The following is a 21,696-nucleotide window of genomic DNA, read 5'->3' on the forward strand; positions in this document are numbered from 1 at the left end:
GCAGCTTTGAACATTACACAGAAAGGAGACATTATCAAACCCTCCCTTTTTTTCTTTTTCTTTCCTAAAGATTGAGTCCAAGAATAATTACTCCTTAGAATTACTAAAATAGGGGCACCTGGGTGGCTCAGTGGGTTGAGCCTCTGCCTTCGGCTCAGTTCATGATTTCAGGGTCTTGGGATCAAGCCCTGCATCAGGCTTTCTGCTCAGCGGGGAGCCTGCTTCCTGGCCGCCCCCCCCCCCCCCCCCCCGCCTACTTGTGATCTCTCTCTGTCAAATAAATAAATAAAATCTTAAAAAAAAAAAAGTACTAAAATAAATTGCCTTTAGTTGCTAAACAATTAAAATCTTCTTGTCTACTTTTTTCTTTCTATATGGCATCACAAAAAATCTTTCAGGGAACGGAACAGTATATTCATATTGATCACAGGGACTAAAGTGGTACCGGTAGAAATTGTTTTCTCTTCATTCTGCCTCCCCCTCTGACTTGTAAATATAGGGCTTCGTTTACCTTGGCAGGAGTGACTTAGATTACAGCAAAGATACCTGTTTTTTCCTCCCCATTGCTGCTTTATGAAGAGATTTGAGATTTGGAGAGTGGTTCCCATTCTTTGCTGCACATTGAAATAACCTAGGGTTCTTCTTCCTTTTTTTTTTTTTTTTTTTAAATACTTATTTACTTGAGAAAGAGAAAGAGAGCATGAGAGAGCATAAGAGAGCTGCTGGGGGAGAGGGAGAAGCAAGCTTCCCGCTGAGCAGAGAGCCCAACACAGGGTGATCCCAAGACACTGAGATTATGACCTGAGCTGAAGGCAGATGCTTAACTGACTGAGCCACCCAGGTGCCCCTAACCTAGGACTCTTAAAAACCAAACAAACCATACCCAGCCCAACCAAAACGGATGCTTGGCTCCTTCCCCCTAGACATTCTAATTTAATTGGTTTGGGGTATGACCTGGCATGGGGATATTTAGAAAACTCTCGAGGTAATTTTAATGTGAAGCATTCTGAGAAGAGACCAAAGGCATAGTTGTATCATTTTGGGAATCTTAGTCACCTCTACTGGGCTTGCTTGGAATTACATGTGGAAATGAACCCTGTAGAATAGTTTCCAGGCCTTCTTGGGTTGCATCAGAGAACCCTCATGGGCCTTTGAACTGTTCAGCCCTGTGTCAGATATTAGCTGGCTCTAGGCCATTTTTTTAACTTGAAGAAGGCTCCAGGGTGTCTTTTCTCTTTAGTAGCTCTTATACTCACTTTATTTCTTGGTGTCCTTTTGTAGTTCCCTAGTGAAGAGTGGAATAATGGCTCCCAGCTTCCCACTTCTTTGCTATTCTCAAAGACACCCTTTTCTTTTCTTTTTTTTAAGATTTTATTTATTTATTTGACAGAGAGAGATCACAAGTAGGCAGAGAGGCAGGCAGAGAGAGAGAGGAGGAAGCAGGCTCCCCGCTGAGCAGAGACCCTGGGCTTAATCCCAGGACCCTGGGATCACGATCTGAGCTGAAGACAGAGGCTTTAACCCACTGAGCCACCCAGGTGCCCCTCAAAGACACCCTTTTCATGTTAAATGTTTAACTTCTTTGGGTTCCTGGGAGCTTCACTTGGTTAAACTGTTGGACTCTTGATTTCAGCTCTGGTCACAATCTTAGGGTCTTGAGATCAACCCTAGGTCAAGCTCCATGTTCAGTGGGGAGACTCCTTGAGGATTCTTTTCCTCTGCCCCTCCCCCATCGCTGTGTGTGTGTGTGTGTGTGTGTGTGTGTGTGTGTGTGTACATAAATAAATGAATCTTAAAAAACATAAATAATAAATAAATCTTTAAAAACATAAATAAATCTTAAAATTTTTTTTAACTTCTTATCACTATAGAAAAATGTGTAACAAACACAAGCAAGTTCTAAAACATGAGTGTTTTATTATAGTAGTCACTATAAAGCTTCCTGACTTCTCTCTGAGGTGGGCTGCTTTAATTTAGTTGAGGGCAGTAGTGAGCCAGACACATTCCATGAAGAGTCAAGGCTACAAAGAGTTTTCTTTTTTAAAAGATTTTATTTATTTATTTAACAGAGAGAGAGAGGGAGAGGGAGCGCACAAGTAGGCTGAGCAGCAGTCAGAGGGAGAGGGAGAAGGGTCTTGCTGAGCAGGGAGCCCGATGCGGGGCTCGATCCCAGGACCCTGGGGTCGTGAACTGAGCTGAAGGCAGATGCTTAACTGACTGAGCCACCCAGGCACCCCCCACTTTTTTTGTTTTTTTTTAGATTTTATTTGAGAGAGAGAGAGCGCACGTGCGCGTGAGCGAGCATGAGAGCACATAAACGGGGAGTGGCAGAGGAAGAGGGAGAAAAAGGCTCAAAGCTGATCAGGGAGCCCAGTGTGGGCTTGATCCCAGGACCCTGGGATCATGACCTGAGTGGAAGGCAGACACTTAACCGACTAAGCCACCCAGGCACCCCTCTGAAGACCTTTCTTTCCTGTAGGCCTGTTTTCTGAATTTAATAGTCAACTAGTATACAGTTAGTATAGAGCAATAAGGGGCTTTTTATTTATCTTTGGGCCCCCCACATGGAGAAACACTAGGTTTAAAGTAGGCTTTCTTGTTTCTTGGGATTTATTACTTTGGGGGCATATCCTCCTTAACTAAGTTTCTGCCCTACTATCGGTGTGTTTTCTCTCAGTGTCTAGTGTTGGTACTGCTACTCACTCTTTAAGCAAAGTTCATGGTTAAGCTTGTATCTAGTTGGAGGGACTTTGCCTGTTAGAGATTAGACTCCTGTGTTTGACTCTCAACCCTCCCTTCCTCCCTGGGTCTCCTGTTCTCTGTTTAATGCCATGACAGTCTTGGGATTTGTCACTTTGGTGGAGTTCTGTAAAACCTATGAGTTCTAGTAGGACTGGGTTTAAGAACCTTTTTTTTAAATGAAAGGACAGACCCTGAATGGAGATACAGATTCTGAACTTGCAGGCTTGTAGTTCTTGCCGAAGTTGAGGCAAGTGAGGTCTGTGGCCTAGGTGAAAAAATCTTAGAGAAGTTAACCACCTCTCTAAGCTTTAATATTATCATTTTAACATGAGAATAACAACAACATCTTTCTTTTGAGGTTACTGCAAAAAATGAATGAAATAGCCATTGTGAAGTGTTTTCTTCATACCATAAGAACTCAGTAGTACATGGCTGCAGTTTCTGCTGTTAACTATTTTACTGCCATTGCTGCAGAAGAGGGGCATGGTTCAGAGCCTGAGCTTTTGACTCCTTTCTCTACTGCTATCCATTTGTATAACCTTGGACAAATTATTTAACTTCTCTCTGCCTCAGTTTTTTCCACCTGTGAAGTGAGAACATTATTAATGCGGGAGTTGTGAAGATGTAGTGAATTAATTCATGTAAGGAGTTTACAGCACAATCTGGTACGAAGTTATTGTCATAAGGCTGTTATTTCATGAAAGTGCTGTCTTTGCCTCTGGTTTTGGCTTTGGATATGTATAGTGATCTAAAGCCTTCCGGGCCATCATTTTAAACTTTGTTTGCCAAAACACCTAGGAAGTCTGTGTTCTTAATTCTCCAGTGATGTCACTTTTCTGGTTTTGTTGTCATGCCCACTTTAGAAGCCTGTTGTGACTGTTTCAGGACAGATACACGGTCGGTCCTTATATGGGTGCTGGGTCAGGTCATGGAGCACACTGGTCAGACTTGAAAAGACATAGAAGCCAGTGAAGAAAGATCACTAAAGAAAGAGTATGTTTAACATATGTGTGTAAAGAAATTCTTTTAAAATTTTCTTGGGCATCAGAACTTCCACTTTCTGAACTCAAATGTAAGATATATAGAAAAAATATTAGGTTACATTTACTTGACTTTGTTAAGTAAAGTTTAGTAATCCCGTATTGATTTTAATAGTAGAGTTTTCATAATATCTGAAGCTATTTATTCTTTGTATGGTAACTAAATAAGCAGAAGTAGAAGAAAACTTGAAAAGGAGTTAATTCTTAATTTTTAATGCAGTTCTTACTTTGCTGTAGTAATTAAAATGGCCAGTTAGTGGGGTAATCATGCTTGTAGTGAGGTTTGGCATGATGGGTACATTGCAACTAGAGTAGGTGGGTGTTCTTTAAACCTTGGAGGCCCAGAATTTATTAGCGGCGTATCAGGGACTGGGGCGGCCGGGTAGGAGGATGAAAGAGTGGGAGTTCTCTGAACTGGACAGGTGCATTGCCAGGGTAGAAGATCCCCTGCTTACACATATCTCAACACACACACACATCTAGAGGAGTTTTGAGTACAAAATTTTGTATTTTGATTTTTTATGTAGGATAATAAAAGATACTCTTTATTTTTTTATTAAATAAAGATACCTTTATCTTAAATATCTTCATTTTAAATAAAGATACTCTTTATTTTTATTATTTAAAAAAAGAGTGTGCTAGAAAGCAAACTTTTAGGGCACAACCATAGTTCCCATACTGGCTAGCATATATGCTGGCTCAGTAAACATCTGTTGAAAGTGTTTAAATGCTCTTCAGACTTAACCTTTACTGTATTCATTTCTAGTCTTATCCTCAAACTTGATTTTATTCGGCTATGTGATTATACTCTATTAATCAGATTAAAATCAGTATGTTTTATTTACCCATACTGCTGGAAGTTAAAAAGTTCTTAAGGATTATTTTCATTAGGCTGTGAAATACACTTTTTGACTCTAGATATATTTCCATGTGAAGAATTTTATTCCACCATAAATGAAGTTTCCTTTGCTGGACACTTTGGTGATTCATATACATTATTGCTCTCTAGGTCTTTCTTGATTCCATGATTTTCATCACCTTTATCTTATTTTTTTTTTTAAATTGAGGTATAACCTTTTTTCCTTACACAATTTTCCCTTAAATTATAAAAGTACATTCCTGTACCATTTAAAATTTAGAATTGCAGATTTGGAAATACAAGAAAATTTCCTAAACTCTTTTAGCACTTCTCATTATGCCTGGCATAAATTTAGAAGTATAAGCTTAAGAGATTGTAACTTATTTTTCATCTTAGGTTGGATGCTTAAGATGATCTTGTTGCCATTAGAATATTTTCTAGTGACATTTTCAAATATTGTCACACCTATTGAATTGTGGGATTTTTTTTTTCCTTAGGCATTTTTTGTTTTCCAGTCTGTTTCACCTTTCCTCATTTTCCTCCAAGATTTATTTTTTTAATTTTTTATTTGACTGAGAGAGAGTGAGAGAACACAAGCTGGGGGAGCAGTAGAGGGAGAGGGAGAAACACACTCCCTAGGGAAAAAGGGAGCCAATGTGGGACTCGATCCCAGGACCCCAGGATCATGAAATGAGCCATAGGCAGATGCTTCACTGACTGAGCCACCCAGGCATCCCACCTTTCTTCAATTTCTCACTTTCACTTTGGCATCTGCCTTTAAAAACTTTTTTTTAAAGGAAGAGGAGGAGGAATAGGTTTTAGACATTTAGTTTGGAAACCTATATTTGAATAGTCTCCTATGAATCTCATTATATGTCCATAGTTTTAGTTTATTTAACAGAACGCTAATGTCTGTAAGAGTTGGAATGACAAGTCATTCAAAGAATTTTGTGACCATGGTGGCATTTCAGTTTATTGACATTTATGTCTAGTTTAAAATTTTGAAGAGCAATATAAATGAAACTGTAAGTTGTCAAAGAAGATGATACAGTTTCAAATCACAAGGATTTATAGAATCTCTTCTTAAGTTTGTCATTATCTAGTCTGTTACTGGTATAGGTTAAGACTAATCCCCTTTTCTCTTCTCAATTTTACAGAATTGAGAGTTGGAGGCAACCTTGCTGAAGATGAAGAATATACAATATTAGAGGAGGAGATTTTTTTTCTTTTTTCTTTCAGAAGTCTTGGTTGTTTGGCGGCTTACAGCTGATCACCACTCTTCAGTTGAGTGTGTTTGCTTTTATCAGAAATGGTTTTTACAATCTCAAGGAAAACCATGTCCCAGAAATTGAGTTTACTGTTGCTTGTATTTGGACTCATTTGGGGATTGATGTTATTGCACTATACTTTTCAACAACCAAGACATCAAAGCAGTGTCAAGTTACGTGAACAAATACTAGACTTAAGCAAAAGATATGTTAAAGCTCTAGCAGAGGAAAATAAGAACTTGGATGTTGAGAATGGCGCTTCTATGGCAGGATATGGTAAGATAACCGTAGATTCTTCCTGGTTTTCTCCCCTTCAGCCTATCCCCATTTCAACGTAGTTATGGAAGGAAATCCAACTCATTACTTCATGCATAGGTCTTAACAAAGCAAATTTTTCTTGACTTTTTTTATTATGAAAAATTTTAAATGTACTGAAAAATAGAAACAATATGATAAATACCTATATATCTGTTGACTAGATTTAACAGTTATTAACATGTTAAAAATTTTGTTTTGTCTAATTTTTGAAGACCAGTTAAATTGTAGAAATTTTGACATTTCACTGCTAGATACTTCCATATGTGTATCTAAACAAATGACCTTTTTATACACAATTATAGGAGCATTATAATATTTACATTTATCCGATTGTGCCAATATAGACTCAATTATATAACATCTGTCAATTCCTAAGAAGCAACATTTGCCTGTATCTCCAATATTGTTTATTTATTGCCATTCTCCCTTTCACATCATGGATTCCTGCTGTGGGTTTTTGTTTTGTTTTGTTTTTTAGATTTTATTTATTTGAGAGAGAGCAAGTGCATGAGCAGGGAAGGGGTAAAGGGAGAGGGAGAAGCAGACTCCCCACTGAGCAGGGACCCTGACACCGGGCTTGATCCCAGCCTGGACGTGAGCCGATGGCAGATGCTTGCTTAACCAACCCTTCCTGCTGTGTTTTAAGTTCTATATGCATGCCATATTCTCTCTTGTCTTCAGGATTTAAAAAAAAAAAAGAGAGAGATAGAACAATTTGTATATGAGTGTGTGGGCATTTTCTCTATTTTAGGTTTTTTTTTTTTTTTTTTTTTTTTAGTTATACATGTATGTATTTAAAGAATCAAAATGTGTTATGAGTCTGGTAATAAAAAAGGGCAGTTCTTCCCAGCCCCAACAGTCCTTAAATTTCCCCTTTCTTAGAGCTAGCCATAGAAAATTATTTAATCTGATTTCCTTGGTGATTACCTCCATGTCTCTAAATAACATGCTCTGTGAGTTTCTTCTTGATTTTTCAATTATAAGAGTTATCTGTTAACTTCCCACTGCGCAGAGTGAGGGTTCAGCTTTCTTTTTTACCCAAAATTGCATCCCACCCACCCCAGACTGCTTTCACACACACATGTCCTTCTAGTCCTGCCATTTTCCTGATATAATTTTGTTAGGACAATATTCAGTGTTTGCATTGTTAGGACTGTGTCAGTGGTATTCATTACTGAGACTTTTAGTACATTATTACTTTTCCTTTTCATGTACAACTTTATTTTCCCCTCTAGAATTAGTAAGTACTGATTTTTGTTTCTCTGCCTAGTTTTCTACCCTAACTCCCCACAGTTGTTTAAGTCTCCTCCCAGTATATTCAGACACATTAGCTATTTTGTCATGTTCTTTATCTTGAAATCTTTCCTAGAGCCTTCTGATCTGCTCTGGATTTGGACTATTTTTTCTCTAGGCTTGTGGTGGTGAATTATTTGGGATCTTACTCCACAATCATCCTGGAACTCCCTTTACCTCTCTCTCGTTATGCATCTCCTATTCCCTAGAATCCTGTGGCTTCCTCTTTATTGGTGACTCCCACATTTTAGGGGAACAGATCCTTGTAGTTTCCTCAGAAAAGTATAAGGGAGGTCAAAGTATTGATTCCTTGCATATCTGGAAAAATCTTTTTATCCCTACCCTCATGCTTAATTGAAAATTTGAGTATAGAATCCTAGTTTGGAAATTGTTTTCCCTTGGATTTTTAAAGTCTTTTTTCTTTTTTTCCCCTCCTTGGCTTCCATTGTTCTTTTTGAGAATCTAATGCTGTTCTGATTCTTCATTCTTTTTATGTGATGTATTTTTTGGAAGTTTGTGAGACCTTTGTCCCATAGTACTGTTCTGAAGTTTTTCAAAATGATGTCCCTGGGTATGGATTTCTTTCATATATGTGCTAGGTCCTCAGTGGGCATTTTCTTTATTTTCCCCCCAATTTTAAAAGTTTATTTCTTTACTAGTACCTGTGATATCTAAGAGATGTAACATTCATGACTCAAGATAATGATCATGCTCTGATGTGCCTTCCTTAATGCCCTTCACCTGGTTACCCCATTCCCCCACCTGTCTCCCCCACAGCAACCCTCATTTGTTTCCTTTGATTAAGATTCTCTTATGGTTTGTCTCCCTCTCTGATTTTTGTCTCATTTTATTTTTCCCTCCCTTCCCCTATGATCCTTTGTTTTGTTTCTTAAATTTCACATATGAGTGAGATCATATGAGAATTATCTTCTCTGACTTACGTCAATACCCTCTAGTTCCATCCATGTTATTGCAAATGGCAAGATTTCATTTTTTGATGGCTGACTAATATTCCAATGTGTGTGTGATTGATCTTCTTTATCCATTCATCTGTCAATGGACAACTGGGCTCTTTCCATAGTTTGGCTATTGTGGACATTGCTCCTATAAACATTGGGGTGCACGTGCCCCTTCAGATCACTACATTTGTATCTTTGGGCTAAATCCCTATTAGTGTAATTGCTGGATTGTAGGTTGGCTCTATTTTCAGCTTTTTGAGGAACCTGCATACTGTTTTCCAAAGTGGCTGTACCAACTTGCATTCCCACTAACAGTGTAGGAGGGTTCCCCTTTCTGCATCCTCGCCAACATCTGTCATGTCCTGATTTGTTAATTTTACCCATTCTGACTGGTGTGAGGTGGTATCTCCTTGCAGTTTTGATTTGTATTTCCCTGATACTGAGTAATGTTGAGCATTTTCTCATCTGTCTGTTGGCCATTTGTGTCTTTGGAGAAATGTCTGTTCATGTCTTCAGCCCATTTCTTGATTGGTTTGTTCTTTGGGTATTGAGTTGGTAAGTTCTTTGTAGATTTTTGGCTACTAGTCTTTTTCTGATAGGATATTTGCAAATATCTTCTCTCATTCTGTCAGTTGTTGGTTTTATCAACTGTTTCCTTTGCTGTGAAAAAGCTTTTGATCTTGATAATATTTTTTATTTGATAATGAACCCTAATAGTTCATTTTTGCCTTTGTTTCCCTTGTCTTTGAACCCATGTCTAGTAAGAAGTTGCTGCAGCTGAGGTCATAAAGGTTGCTGGCTGTGTTCTCCTCTAGGATTTTTATGGATTCCTGTGTCACATTTAGGTCTTTCATCCATTTTGAGTCTTTATTTGTGTGTGGTGTAAGGAAATGGTCCAGTTGCATTCTTCTGCATGTGGCTGTCCAATTTTCCAACACCATTTGTTGGAGAGACTTTTTTCCATTGGATATTCTTTCCTGCTTTGTCAAATGTTAGTTGACTGTAGACTTGAGAGTCCATTTCGGGGTTCTGTATTCTGTTCCCTTGGTCTATGTGTCTGTTTTTGTGCCAGTGCCATACCGTCTTGATGATTAAAGCTTTTTTTTTTTTAAAGATTTTATTTTATTGAGGGAGGGAGGGGGAGAGAGAGAGAGTGCACAAATTTTGGAGAGGGACAGAGGGAGAGGGAGAGGGAGAAGCAGACTCCCTGCTGACCTGGGAGCCCCATGCAGGATTCAATTCCAGGACTCTGGGATCATGACCTGAGCCAAAGGCAGATGCTTAACTGACTGAGCCACACAGGCACCCCCAATTACAGCTTTGTAATACAGCTTGAAGTCCAGGTTTGTGAACCAGCTTTGGTTTTCTTTTTCAACATTCCTTTGGCTATTCAGGGTCTTTTCTGGTTCCATAATTTTAGGATTATTTGTTCCAGCTCTGTGAAAAAAGTTGATGGTATTTTGATAGGGATTGCATTGAATGTATAAATTGTTCTAGGTAGCATAGACATTTTAACAATATTTGTTCTTTCAGTCTATTAGGATGGAATGTTTTCCCGTTTCTTTGTGTCTTCCTCAGTTTCTTGAGTGTTCTATAGTTTTCTGAGTACAGATCCTTTGCCTCTTATTCCTAGGTATCTTAGAGTTTGGGGGGCAATTGTAAATGGGATTTAATTTCTTAATTTCTCTTTCTTGTGTCTCATTGTTAGTGTGTAGAAATACAACTGATTTCTGTGCATTGATTTTATTTTATTTACTTATTTTTAAAAAAGATTTTAGTTCTTTATTTGACAGACAGAGATCACAATTAGGGAGAGAGAGAGGGGGAAGCAGGCTCCCTGCTGAGCAGAGAGCCCGATGTGGGGCTCCATCCCAGGACCCTGAGATCATGACCTGAGCCGAAGGCAGAGGCTTTAACCCACTGAGCCACCCAGGTGCCCCTGTGCATTGATTTTATATCCTGCCACTTTACTTAATTTCTGTCTGAGTTTTAGCAATTTTGGGATGGAGTCTTTTGGGTTTTCCACATAGAGTATCATGTCATCTGTGAAGAGTGAGAATTTGACTTCTTTGGTGCCGATTCAAATGCCTTTTATTTCTTTTTGTTGTCTGATTGCTGGGGCTAGGACTTCTAGTTTTATGTTGAATAGCCTTGGTGATAGTGGACAGCCCTGCCGTGTTCCTGACCTTAGGGGAAAAGCCTTGAGTTTTCCCCACTGAAAATGTTATTTGCTGTGGACTTTTTGTATATGGTTTTTATGATATTGAGGTATATTCTCTCTATCCCTACACTGTGAAGAATTTTAATCAAGAAAGGATGCTGTACTTTGTCAGATACTTTTTGGATTTATTTAAAGGATCATGTGGTTCTTGTCCTTTCTTTTATTAATATATTGTATCACATTGATTCATTTGTGGATATTGAACTACCCTGGCAGCCCAGGAATAAATCCCACTCACTCATGGTGAATAATCCTTTTAATGTACTGTTGGATCCTATTGGCTAGTATCTTGGTGAGAATTTTTGTATCCATGTTCATCAGGGATATTGGTCGGTAATAATTCTTCTGGGTGGGGTCTTGGACTGGTTTTAGGATCAAGATAATGCTGGCCTCATAGAAAGAGTTTGGAAGTCTTCCTTCCATTTCTATTTTTTGAAACAGCTTCAGAAGAATAGGTATTCATTCTTTAAATGTTTGGTAGAATTCTCCTGGGAAGCCATCCGGCCCTGGACTCTTGTTTGTCAAATTTTTTTGACTACTGCTTCAATTTCCTTCCTGTTTATGGGTCTGTTTAGATCTTCTCTTTCTTCCTGTTTCAGTTTTGGTAGTTTATGTGTCTCTAGAAATGCATCCATTTCTTCCAGATTGCCTAATTTGTTGTCATATAGTTGCTCATAATATGTTCTTATAATTATTTGTATTTCTTTGGTGTTGGTTGTGATCTCTCCTCTTTCATTCATGATTTTATTTATTTGGGTCCTTTCTCTTTTCTTTATCGATCTTATTAATTCTTTCAAAAAACTAGCTCATAGTTTTGTTGATCGGTTCTACTGTTCTTTTGGTTTCTGCTTCATTGATTTCTGCTCTAATCTTTATGAATTCTCTTCTTCTGCTGGGTTTGGGCTTTATTTGCTGTTCTTTCAACAGCTCCTTTAGGTGTAAGGTTAGGTTGTATTTCTTGTTTCTTGAGAAAAGCTTGTATTGCTATATACTTCCCTCTTAGGACTGCCTTTGCTATATCCTAAAGGTTTTGAACAGTTGTGTTTTCATTTGCATTTGTTTCCATGGATTTTTAGAATTCTTCCTTAATTTCCTCGCTAACCCATTTATTCTTTAGTAGGATGCTCTTTACCCTCCATGTATTTGAGTTATTTCCAAATTTCTTCTTGTAATTGAGTTCGAGTTTCAAAGCATTGTGGTATGAAAATATGCAGGGAAAGATCTAAATCTTTTGGTATCAGTTCAGACCTGATATGTGACCCAGGATGTGATCTTTTCTGGAGACTGTTCCATATGCACTTGAGAAGAATGTGTATTCTGTTGCTTTAGGATGGAATGCTTTGTATATATCTGTGAAGTCCATCTCGCCCAGTGTGTCATTCAAAGCCCTTGTTTTCTTGTTGATCTTCTATAGATAATCTGTCCATTGTAGTGAGTGGGGTGTTAAAGTCCCCTACTATTATTGTATTATTATCAATGTGTTTTTAAAATTTAATTTTAGTAATTAGTTTATATAATTGGCTTCTCCCATCTTAGCGGCATAAAATATTACAATTGTTAAAACTTCTTGTTGGGTAGACCCTTTAATTATGCTATAGTATTTTTCCTCATCTTTTATTACAGTCTTTGGTTTACAGTCCAATTTGTCTGTGAGTTTTGCCACCTGAACTTTCTTTTGATGTCCATTAACATGATAAATGGTTTTCCACCTGCTCACTTTCAATCTGGAGGTGTCTTTGGGTCTAAAATGAGTCTCTTGCAGAGAGCATATTGATGAATCTTGCTTTTTTGTCCAATCTGATACCCTGTGTCTTTTGATTGGGGTATTTAACCCATTTATAGTCAGAGTAACTATTGAAAAATATGAATTTAGTGCCATTGCATTACCTGTAAAGTGATTGTTACTTTATATTGCCTCTGTTCTTCCCAGTTTATGTTATTTTGGGGCACTCTCTTTGCTTAAAGGATCCCCTTTAATATTTCTTGCATGGCTGGTTTAGTGATCACAAAATTCTTTTAGTGTCTGTTTGTCTTGGAAGTTTTTTATGTCTCCTTCTATTTTGAATGACAGCCTTGCTGGATAAAGTATTTTTGGCTGCATATTTTTCTCATTTAGTACCTTGAATATATTATGCCAGTCCTTTCTGGCCTGCCAGGTCTCTGTGGATAGGTCTGATACCAGTGAGTGTTTCTGGCCTTATAGGTTATGGACCTCTTGTCCCACAATGCTTTTAGGATTTTGTTTTTGTCTCTGAGATTTATAAGCTTCACTATTATATGTTGAGGTGTTGACCTATTTTTATTGATTTTGAGGGGAGGTTCTCTGTGCCTTCTGGACTTGAATACCTGATTCATTCCCCAGATGAGGGAAGTTCTCCGCTATAATTTACTCTACTATACCTTCTGCCCCTTCCTCTTCTTCTGGGATCCCAATTATTCTAATACTGTTTTGCTTTATGATATCGCTTAGCTCTCGAATTCTCCCCTCATGATCCAATAGTTGTTCATCTCTCTTTTTCTCAGTGTCTTTATTCTCCATTATTTTGTCTTCTATAACACTAATTCTCTTTTGTCTCATTTATTTTAGCAGTTAGAACCTCTATTTTTTATTGCATCTCATTAATAGGCTTTTTGATTTCAACTTGATTGGATTTTATTTCTCCAGAAGGGGACTTTCTAGTGCCATCTATGCTTTTTTTTTTTTTTTAAAGCCCAGCTAGTATCTTTATAATCATTCTTCTGAACTCTAGTTCTGACATCTTACTTATATCCATACTGATTAGGTCCCTGGCAATCAGTACTGCCTCTTGTTCTCTTTTTTTGAGGTGAGTTTTTCCATCTTGTCATTCTGCCCAGAGAAGAATAGATGAATGAAAGAATAAAATACTAAAATGGCAACAATGACCCCAGGGAAATAGACACTAAACGAATCAGTAGAGACCTTGCAGAAAGTGGTCACTTTTCTGTTTGCAGAACTGCAACAATTCTATTTTAGATCTCCAGTTGAATTCACAGGTGTTTAGAATTATTTGATAGCTATCTAGCTGAGGGGTTTTTTTTGTTGTTGTTGTTTTTAGATTTTATTTATTTATTTGACAGAGAGCACAAGTAAGCAGAGAGGCGGGTGGGGGGAAGCAGGCTCCTTGCTGAAGCAGAGGCTTTAACCCATTGAGCCACTCAGATGCCCCTCTAGCTGATGTCTTAAGACCAGACAAAACTAAGGTCTCTTACTCCTCCACTATCTTTGGCTCTCCTCGTCAAGTCATGATTTTAAAACGGAGCTAAATCTAGTGAAAATTGAATCCTAAAGTACTTGTATCAAACCTGATACATGGCTACTTAAGAATCACAACTCTTGCGGGGCGCCTGGGTGGCTCAGTGGGTTAAAGCCGCTGCCTTCGGCTCAGGTCATGATCCCAGGGTCCTGGGATCGAGCCCTGCATCGGGCTCTCTGCTCAGCAGGGAGCCTGCTTCCCTTCCTCTCTCTCTCTGCCTGCCTCTCTGCCTACTTGTGATCTCTGTCTGTCAAATAAATAAATAAAATCTTAAAAAAAAAAAAAAGAATCACAACTCTTGCACTTGTTTCAAATAATTCTTTAAAATAACTGGTTCTTTCTTCACTAATTTGTTTATTTCCATGATGTGCTTATTCTTTCCAAAACTGGAACTCATTAGTTTGTGTAAGAATAATTAATGTGTTGTTGTCGTCGTATCTTCTTCTTCTTTTTTTTTTTTTTTGAAGATTTTATTTATTTGACAGAGAGAGAGAGCATAAGCAGGGGGAGCAGGGTAGGCAGAGGGAGAGGGAGAAGCAGTATCCTCACTGAGCAGGGAGCTGGATGTGAGGCTCTATCCCACTCAGGTCAGGATTATGACCTGAGCTGAAGGCAGACGCTTAACTGACTGAGCCACCCGGGCACTCCTAATGTGTTATCTTCTTAAGTTTCAATTTTGATAATTTAGTGTCTGATTTTCATAGAACTATACCCAACCCAGCTTTCTAGATCACTCAAAAGATTCTGAAGTTTGGCATCAAAATTTTTTCTCCATTCCTGATCTTTTAACAAGGTTGGTGCAAATACTTGCCTTACTGCCTCCTTGGTAAAGGGAATTTATAGATGATTCTAACATAGATAAAACAAGAATGTTGTTATGTAGATCCTGTTTGGTAATTATTTTGGGTTGCAGCTTGAAAAACAGCAGCACTTTATCTTTTGTGTCAGCAAAATCAGTTCCGCTGGAAAAGGAGATTCCAGTGTTGTATTGCTCACCCTAGGGAGCATTTGATTCCTGTCATCCAAAAAGTTGTTGATTTTAGTAGAGCTCTATATCAGTGGCTGGTCCCAGGGTTCAGACACCAGTCCCCAGTTATTCTGGATAGTAGTGAAGATGGAAATCTTTGGAACATCCCTGATTTTTGAGATGGGGAGAGGCTAGCTTCCGTGGGCACTTTAAATCCTAAAACTTATGCCCTTTGATTTGGGGACATTTATCCAAAATTAATTAACTTTTTTCCTCATCGTTGTTTTCATCCTTTCTTTCTGAAATTCTGTTTTTCAGCATTTGGGCCCTCTGAACTGGTCCTCAAGTTACCCTTTATTGACTCTCCTGGTTTTCATTGCTGTCTTTTTGCCTTGTTTTTTGAGGTATTTACTCAACTTATTCTCAACTTATGGAGTTTATGATTTTCTCTAATATGTTTAATTTCTAAGAGTTTTCTTTATTTCTCAAAGGTTATCAGTGATAGGTTTTCTGAAGTGTTTCTGTGTTTCATCCAGATATATCTGGTGATTCCCAGCCTTTTGAAACTTTTTATTTTTATTTATTTCTTAAAAAAAAATTATTTATTTATTTATTTTACAGAGTGCAAGTGAGCGTGGGCACACGTCCTTGCAGAGAGTGGGAGAGAAGGGGAAAGGGGGTGGGAGCGGGAGAAGCAGACTCTGCTGAGCACAGAGCTCTTCATGGGGCTCAATCCCACAACCCTGAGATTATGATGTGAGCCGAAATTAAGAGTTGGATGCTTAACTGAGCCATCCAGGTGCCCCAAGATTTTGTGCTTTTTAAGTAATCTCTACACCTAACTCAGGGTTCGAACTCACAATCCTGAGATCAAGAGTCCCACATTCAGGGTGCCTGCGTTGCTCAGTTAAATGTCTCCCTTTGGCTCTTAAGATCCCAGGTTCCTGGGATGGAGCCCTGCATCAGGGTCCCTCCATCAGTCCCTGCTCACTGCTTTTTGCTCTTCTTCTCCCTCTACCCCCTCCCCCTCTTTGTGTTCTCTCTTTCTCTTTCTCTCTGTCTCAAATAAATAAAATCTTAAAAACAAAAGAGTCCCATACTCTACCGACTGAGCCAGCCAGGTGCCTCGAGACTTCTTTAAAGACTGAGACACTAAAAGTTTGATAGGAAGTGTTGAGTTGTTGGGTGGTTTTCACTATATATGATCTGGCTGGGACATTTCCTTGATAGTATCCTTAATATTTGTAATGACTTCTGATACCGACTACATGGAGTTAGGCCAGATTTCCAGGGTAAGGGTAAAATCCTCCACAATACTGCCTTCACTTTACACATTAGCCACAAATTTGGGTGTCCCAAGACGACTCTCAGATCTGACCAGTTGACTACAAATTTGGGTGTTCACACTACCCCCTTAGGTTCGATAATGAGTTGGATTACTTCAGAGAACTCCCAGAAAGCACTATACTTACTATTATAGTTTTATTTATTTATTTATTTTTTTTTTAAAAGATTTTATTTATTTATTTGACAGAGAGAAATCACAAGTAAGCAGAGAGGCAGGCAGAGAGAGAGGAGGAAGCAGGCTCCCTGGTGAGCAGAAAGCCCGATGTGGGGCTCGAACCCAGGACCTGGGATCATGACCTGAGCCGAAGGCAGTGGCTTAACCCACTGAGCCACCCAGGCGCCCCACTATTATAGTTTTATTATAGCACAAAGAAAACCAGAACCAGCCAAAGGGAGACACATAGGGCAAGTTCTGAGAGCGTTCCAAATGCAGTTTCTGTTGTTTTCTCCCATGGAATCAGTTTGCATTAATCCAATGTGTGACCATATTAAGAGTATTCTTAACTAGGGAAGCTTACCTGGACTTTGTATTCAGAAATTTTATTGGGGTTTTATTGTGTGAGGTTTTTTTTTTTTTTAAGGATTTCATTTAGGGGCACCTGAATGACTCAGTTGGCTAAGCATCTGCCTTCAGCTCAGGTCATGGTCCCAACCAGGATCCTGAGATTGAGTCCCACATCGGGCTTCCTGCTCAGCCAGGAGTCTGTTTCTCCTTCTCCCTCTGCCCCTTCCCCTCACTCATGCTCTGTCTCTCTCTTTCAAATAAATTTTTAAAAATAAAGATTTTATTTATTTGAGAGAGAAAGAGCATGCAGAACGAGGGAGAGAACATGAGCAGGGGGAGGGGCAGAGGGAGAAGAAGACTCCCTGTTGAGCAGGGAGCCCAGGATGCCAGGATCATGATCTGAGCCAAAGGAAGATGCTTAACCTACTGAGCCACCCAGGCACCCCTGTGTCGGTGTGATTGATTAGATTATTGGCCACGTGGTTGAATTCGATTTCCAGGCCTTCTGTCTCATCTGACATTACTAAAAACTTCTGACTCTCTAATCGCATAGTTTGGTCTTTCTGGCATGCCCAGCCCCGATTCTGAGTCATCTCATTAGCACAAACTATCTAAAGGCCCAGTCTCAGTCACCTTGTTAATATAAACTATTAGGTGGGACCCCAGGGGCCCACCATGAACAAGACACTCTTATTAGGAAATTCTAAACATTTAGAGGCCACCTTTCAGGAAGTGGGGACAAAGTCCTGCCAACCTCTCTTGTATAAAATATCAGTGTCTGTTTCTTTGTGGTATCACAAATATCAGTGTATTTAGTTAGGCCTTTCCTCTTGAGCTGGTCAAATTCCCTAAAGAAGGACTTCTAGTCAGTCTCTTGCTGGAGAGTATAAGCCTCCAAGTGTTCTAAGATCTGAATGAGAGGAAAAGGCTGGGGGAGGAGGGGTAGTTTCAGCCTCACTGAATGAGTGAAACGTAAATGTAAATTTTCATTTACTCCCTGACTTTTCAGTGTGATACCCAAGCCTTCAACTGCTTTACTAGCTTCAGAAAATGCCTCTCATCTTTTCTGCAGTGGATGAGGGGCTATTGCCCAGTGTGGGAGTGTTCTAGATAATTTAGGAATCAAAAGTCATTATACATAGATTTTTACCCAATTCTTCCATTTTATTCCTTCCTTTACCCCCATTTTCTTTTCTTTTCTTTTCTTTTTTTTTTTAAGATTTTATTTATTTGATAGAGATCACAAGTAGGCAGACCAGCAGGCAGAGAGAGCGAGGAGGAAGCAGGCTCCCCGCTGAGCAGAGAGCCTGAAGTGGGGCTTGATCCCAGGACCCTGGGATTATGACCTAAGCTGAAGGCAGAGGCTTTAACCCACTGAGCCACCCAGGCGCCCCTTTCTTTTCTTTTTTAAAGTAGCCTCCTTGCGCAGTGTGGAGCCCAATGAGCGGCTTGAACTCATGACCCTGAGATTGAGACCTGAGGTGAGATCAAGAATCTGTTGCTTAACCAACTGTGCCACCCAGGTGCTCTAACCCCTATTTTCATTGGTACCCAGTGTAATAATCCCCGGGCCTTTTAAGAACCCCTCAGTTTTGTGGAGATAATCAAATTGCTTCTTGGTTTTTCTTCTAAGATCCAACATTTTCAGTTCTGGTAAGTCAGCTAACACTCATCCCTCTGCTTTCCAGCTTATGGAGTTGTGTTGCTATTGTCTAATCTTCTGTTATCTTTGGCCTCGTGGTATTATGCTTAAAAATAAGAAAGAAAGGAAAAGAGAGCAAAAAGCACCCTTACTGTTCTGTAGAGTATCCATGTAGCCAAGCAGGAGTGTGAGAGGATCTGGCTCTGGGGGGCTGAAACAGACCAGGCTCTGCTACTCACCCTGACAAAATACAGAGGCAGAGACATGAGCGGTGGTGAAAAAAGAAGGGAATTTATTTCAGTGAGGCCACCACTGGGAGACAGTGGAGTAGTGTCCCTAAGGCTGTCTCCAAAGTACCGAAAATGCTTCAAGGTTTATAAAAGGAAAATGTGGGACAAAGTTTGGTGGGTACGTGCAGGTAGACAGTGAAGGTTCAGTTGGTCATGGTCTTGGGGTCAGTCATGCAGGGTCTTGCTGGCTCAGGCAATCCTTATACTTGAGGAGGTAGTTTGGGTTCCCATCATGGGATGCTTTGTACACAAGATCTTTTGCCTGAGTTAAGAGATAAGCTGGAAAGAAGAACTTAATCAATTAGAAAGTACAGACTGAGGTCAAAATGGAGATGGTTGAAGTCCTCTTTCATCCAGAGTCAGCACAGGTTTAAATGTTTTTTCCCAGTTTACCATCTTTATCTGGGAGTGTCCTGGACACTTTCTATTTTTCTCCTCCCCTTTATGACAGTTCTTACGAATTGATGGGGGTTAGCCTGCTTTTGCTCTTGAGGATCAAATTTAGATGACTTAGAGATGAAGGAGCTGGTATACACTGAGATGGAGATACTTGTGGCAGAAAGAGATGCAGAAATACATTGTTTTGCATTCTGCTTTGTCTGAGGACACCAATAGAAACAATGAAGAAGCAAATCTTTTAGAACAAGAGAAATATTTGAAAATAAATTCTTTCTACTTGAGCAAAATAACTGTGATATTTTAAAGGCTAGCAGCCATCTGTGCTGTGCTACCCAGCTGTGCATAACAACTTGGTTTTGAAAGCAACCATCAGAGGTATTTACATATGGTATTTGATAAACTGTGTTTTAAAATTTAATATATGGTGGAAATATTTCTGTGTCAGTGAATATATACCTACATTTAATGGCCACATGGTATTTAACCAATTCCCTGAAATATTGCTTTACATATTTCTGATTATAAATATATGTTTATTATAAACATTCTAATATTGCAGAAATATACAACATAGATAAGCAAAAGTAGGGGAGAGAGAATGTCAGTTAATTTGGCCCATATTGAGGTAGCTGTGCGTTTCCTTTAAGGGCTAAATAGTAAATATTTTAAGATTTGTGGGTCATATGGCTTCCATTGCAATACATGAACATGACTGTGTTCCAGCACAACTTTTATTTACCAAGATAGTCAGCCAACCAGCTGTAGTTTGCCTATACTTGATCTAGCACATTGTTTGATTTTGAACAAAAATGCAATGTACTGTGGACACTAGTTTGCAGCTTATTTGTTTTCACTTAATTACTGTGAATATCTTTCCATGTTATTACATATAGGTCTATTATCCTTTATAATGACTTAATATTGTTTCATTTTATAAATATTCCTTAAACTGTCCTCTCGCTGGTGCCCACTTATTTTGTAATGATGGATAATTTGTTGCTAACTATTTTTGTGCTTGATTCAGTGCTGCAGTTGTATGTATGTTTGTATGGTCTGAACCATATGTGTGAGTATAAATGTGTGGTTATTTCATGTTTGTGTGAATGTTTCCGGAGAATAGATTTCCTAGAAGTGGAATTTTTTGGTCAAGGATATGCATATTAAATTTAATAGACATTTGTGAGATTGTCCTTCAGAATGGCCCCACCAGTATGCATTTCTACTACCACTCTCCCACCAGTGTGAAAGTGCCAGTTTCTCCACATTATACCAATTTTATTTAATTCTTAAATGACCTCTAATTTTGGCTTTTGCATTTCTATATAGGAGAGGTTAAAAGATTTTGTTTGTTGGCTATTTGTGTTTTTTTGTTTGTATGAATGAATTGTTTATATCCTTTGCCAATTTTTCTGCTGGGAAATTTCTTAATTGACTGATTCTTTATAAAGACATTAATGCTGTTATTATGTGTTGCAAAGTTTTTCCTTTGGTTTTAGTTGCATAATAACTTGGTATATTGTTTTAAAAAATTCACGTAGTAGAATTTGTCTATCATTTTTATGGTTTAGTTTTATGCTTAAAATTTTTCCTCCAAAGCTTACACTGTAATATGGTTGGGAATTTTTGTTTTTGTTCTTACATTTATGTCTGTAATGTAGTTGAGATTTCTGGTGCAAGCAGTAAGAGATGCAGGTTCTTTTTTTCCAAATTAGGCAGCTGGTTAGTCTAGATTGATTATTTGAATTCTGGTCTTTTGCTCCATTAATTTGACATGGCAATGTAAGTTACAGTAAAATGGGAATTTTACAAGTTCTGGAGTACTTGAACTTTTAGCCATCTATAGAAACCATTTTGCTTCTCATTGCTATATAAAAAATAACTAGTCAATCAGAAATGTTTATTGAAAGGTCTTATTTTCCTAGTTGGGAAAATAAGCATAAGCTAATTTTTTAAAAGATTTTATTTATTTGAGAGAGAGTGTGTGATGAGCATGAGTTGGGGGAGGGACAGAGGGAGAAGGATAGGAAGATGCAGACTCCCCACCTAGCAGGGAGTCTGACTTGGGGCCTGATCCCAGGATCCCAGGATCATGACCTGAGCTGAAGGCAGATGCTTAACTGACTGAGCCACTCAGGCGCCCCAAACAAATTTTTTTTTTAAGTGCTAGTCTACAGTGGATTGTTACTATTGCAAAGGTCATAGGCAGATCAATTCAGCTTTATAGATCACTGTAAATTTTGAGCAGTAACTGTGCTTTCTCTGTAACATAAACTCATTTCTAACTGCTTTGTGTCTTTTTCTCAATATTTTTAGTCTTCTCTGATGTCATTTTGTTTTTTCCCATATAACATCTCTTGGATTCTGGGTTTTGTCTTGAATAGTGAATTGGGGATCCTTGCTCTGAGCTTTACAGTGACTGTTAATAGGACACTTTGCAGTTGATGCATGGTTTCCTATACTGTTCCTGAATCTGTACCAATACTAGTGTTTTATCAGTACAGGCTTTCTCCCTCTAAAGACTGACCCTGCTTTGTTTTAACAGTTTTAGTTTTATTGTCTACCAGTGTAGCT

The 21,696-nt window shown here is 38.7% G+C and overlaps 1 protein-coding gene across 2 annotated transcripts in view; it reads left to right on the plus strand.

Annotated features, from left to right (window-relative positions):
* CCDC126 (coiled-coil domain containing 126) overlaps nucleotides 1-21,696 on the plus strand; it is a 49,830-nt gene that overhangs the window by 12,055 nt on the left and 16,079 nt on the right. For both annotated transcript variants that reach the window (XM_047695721.1, XM_047695722.1), the window contains one exon: nucleotides 5,799-6,185. In XM_047695721.1, coding sequence (XP_047551677.1) covers nucleotides 5,951-6,185 — 235 coding nt within the window. In that variant the 5' untranslated portion in view covers nucleotides 5,799-5,950. The remainder of the gene's footprint in view (nucleotides 1-5,798; nucleotides 6,186-21,696) is intronic.

This window comes from Lutra lutra, chromosome 11 (genome assembly GCF_902655055.1).
Source record: "Lutra lutra chromosome 11, mLutLut1.2, whole genome shotgun sequence".
Classification (NCBI taxonomy): Eukaryota; Metazoa; Chordata; class Mammalia; order Carnivora; family Mustelidae; genus Lutra; species Lutra lutra.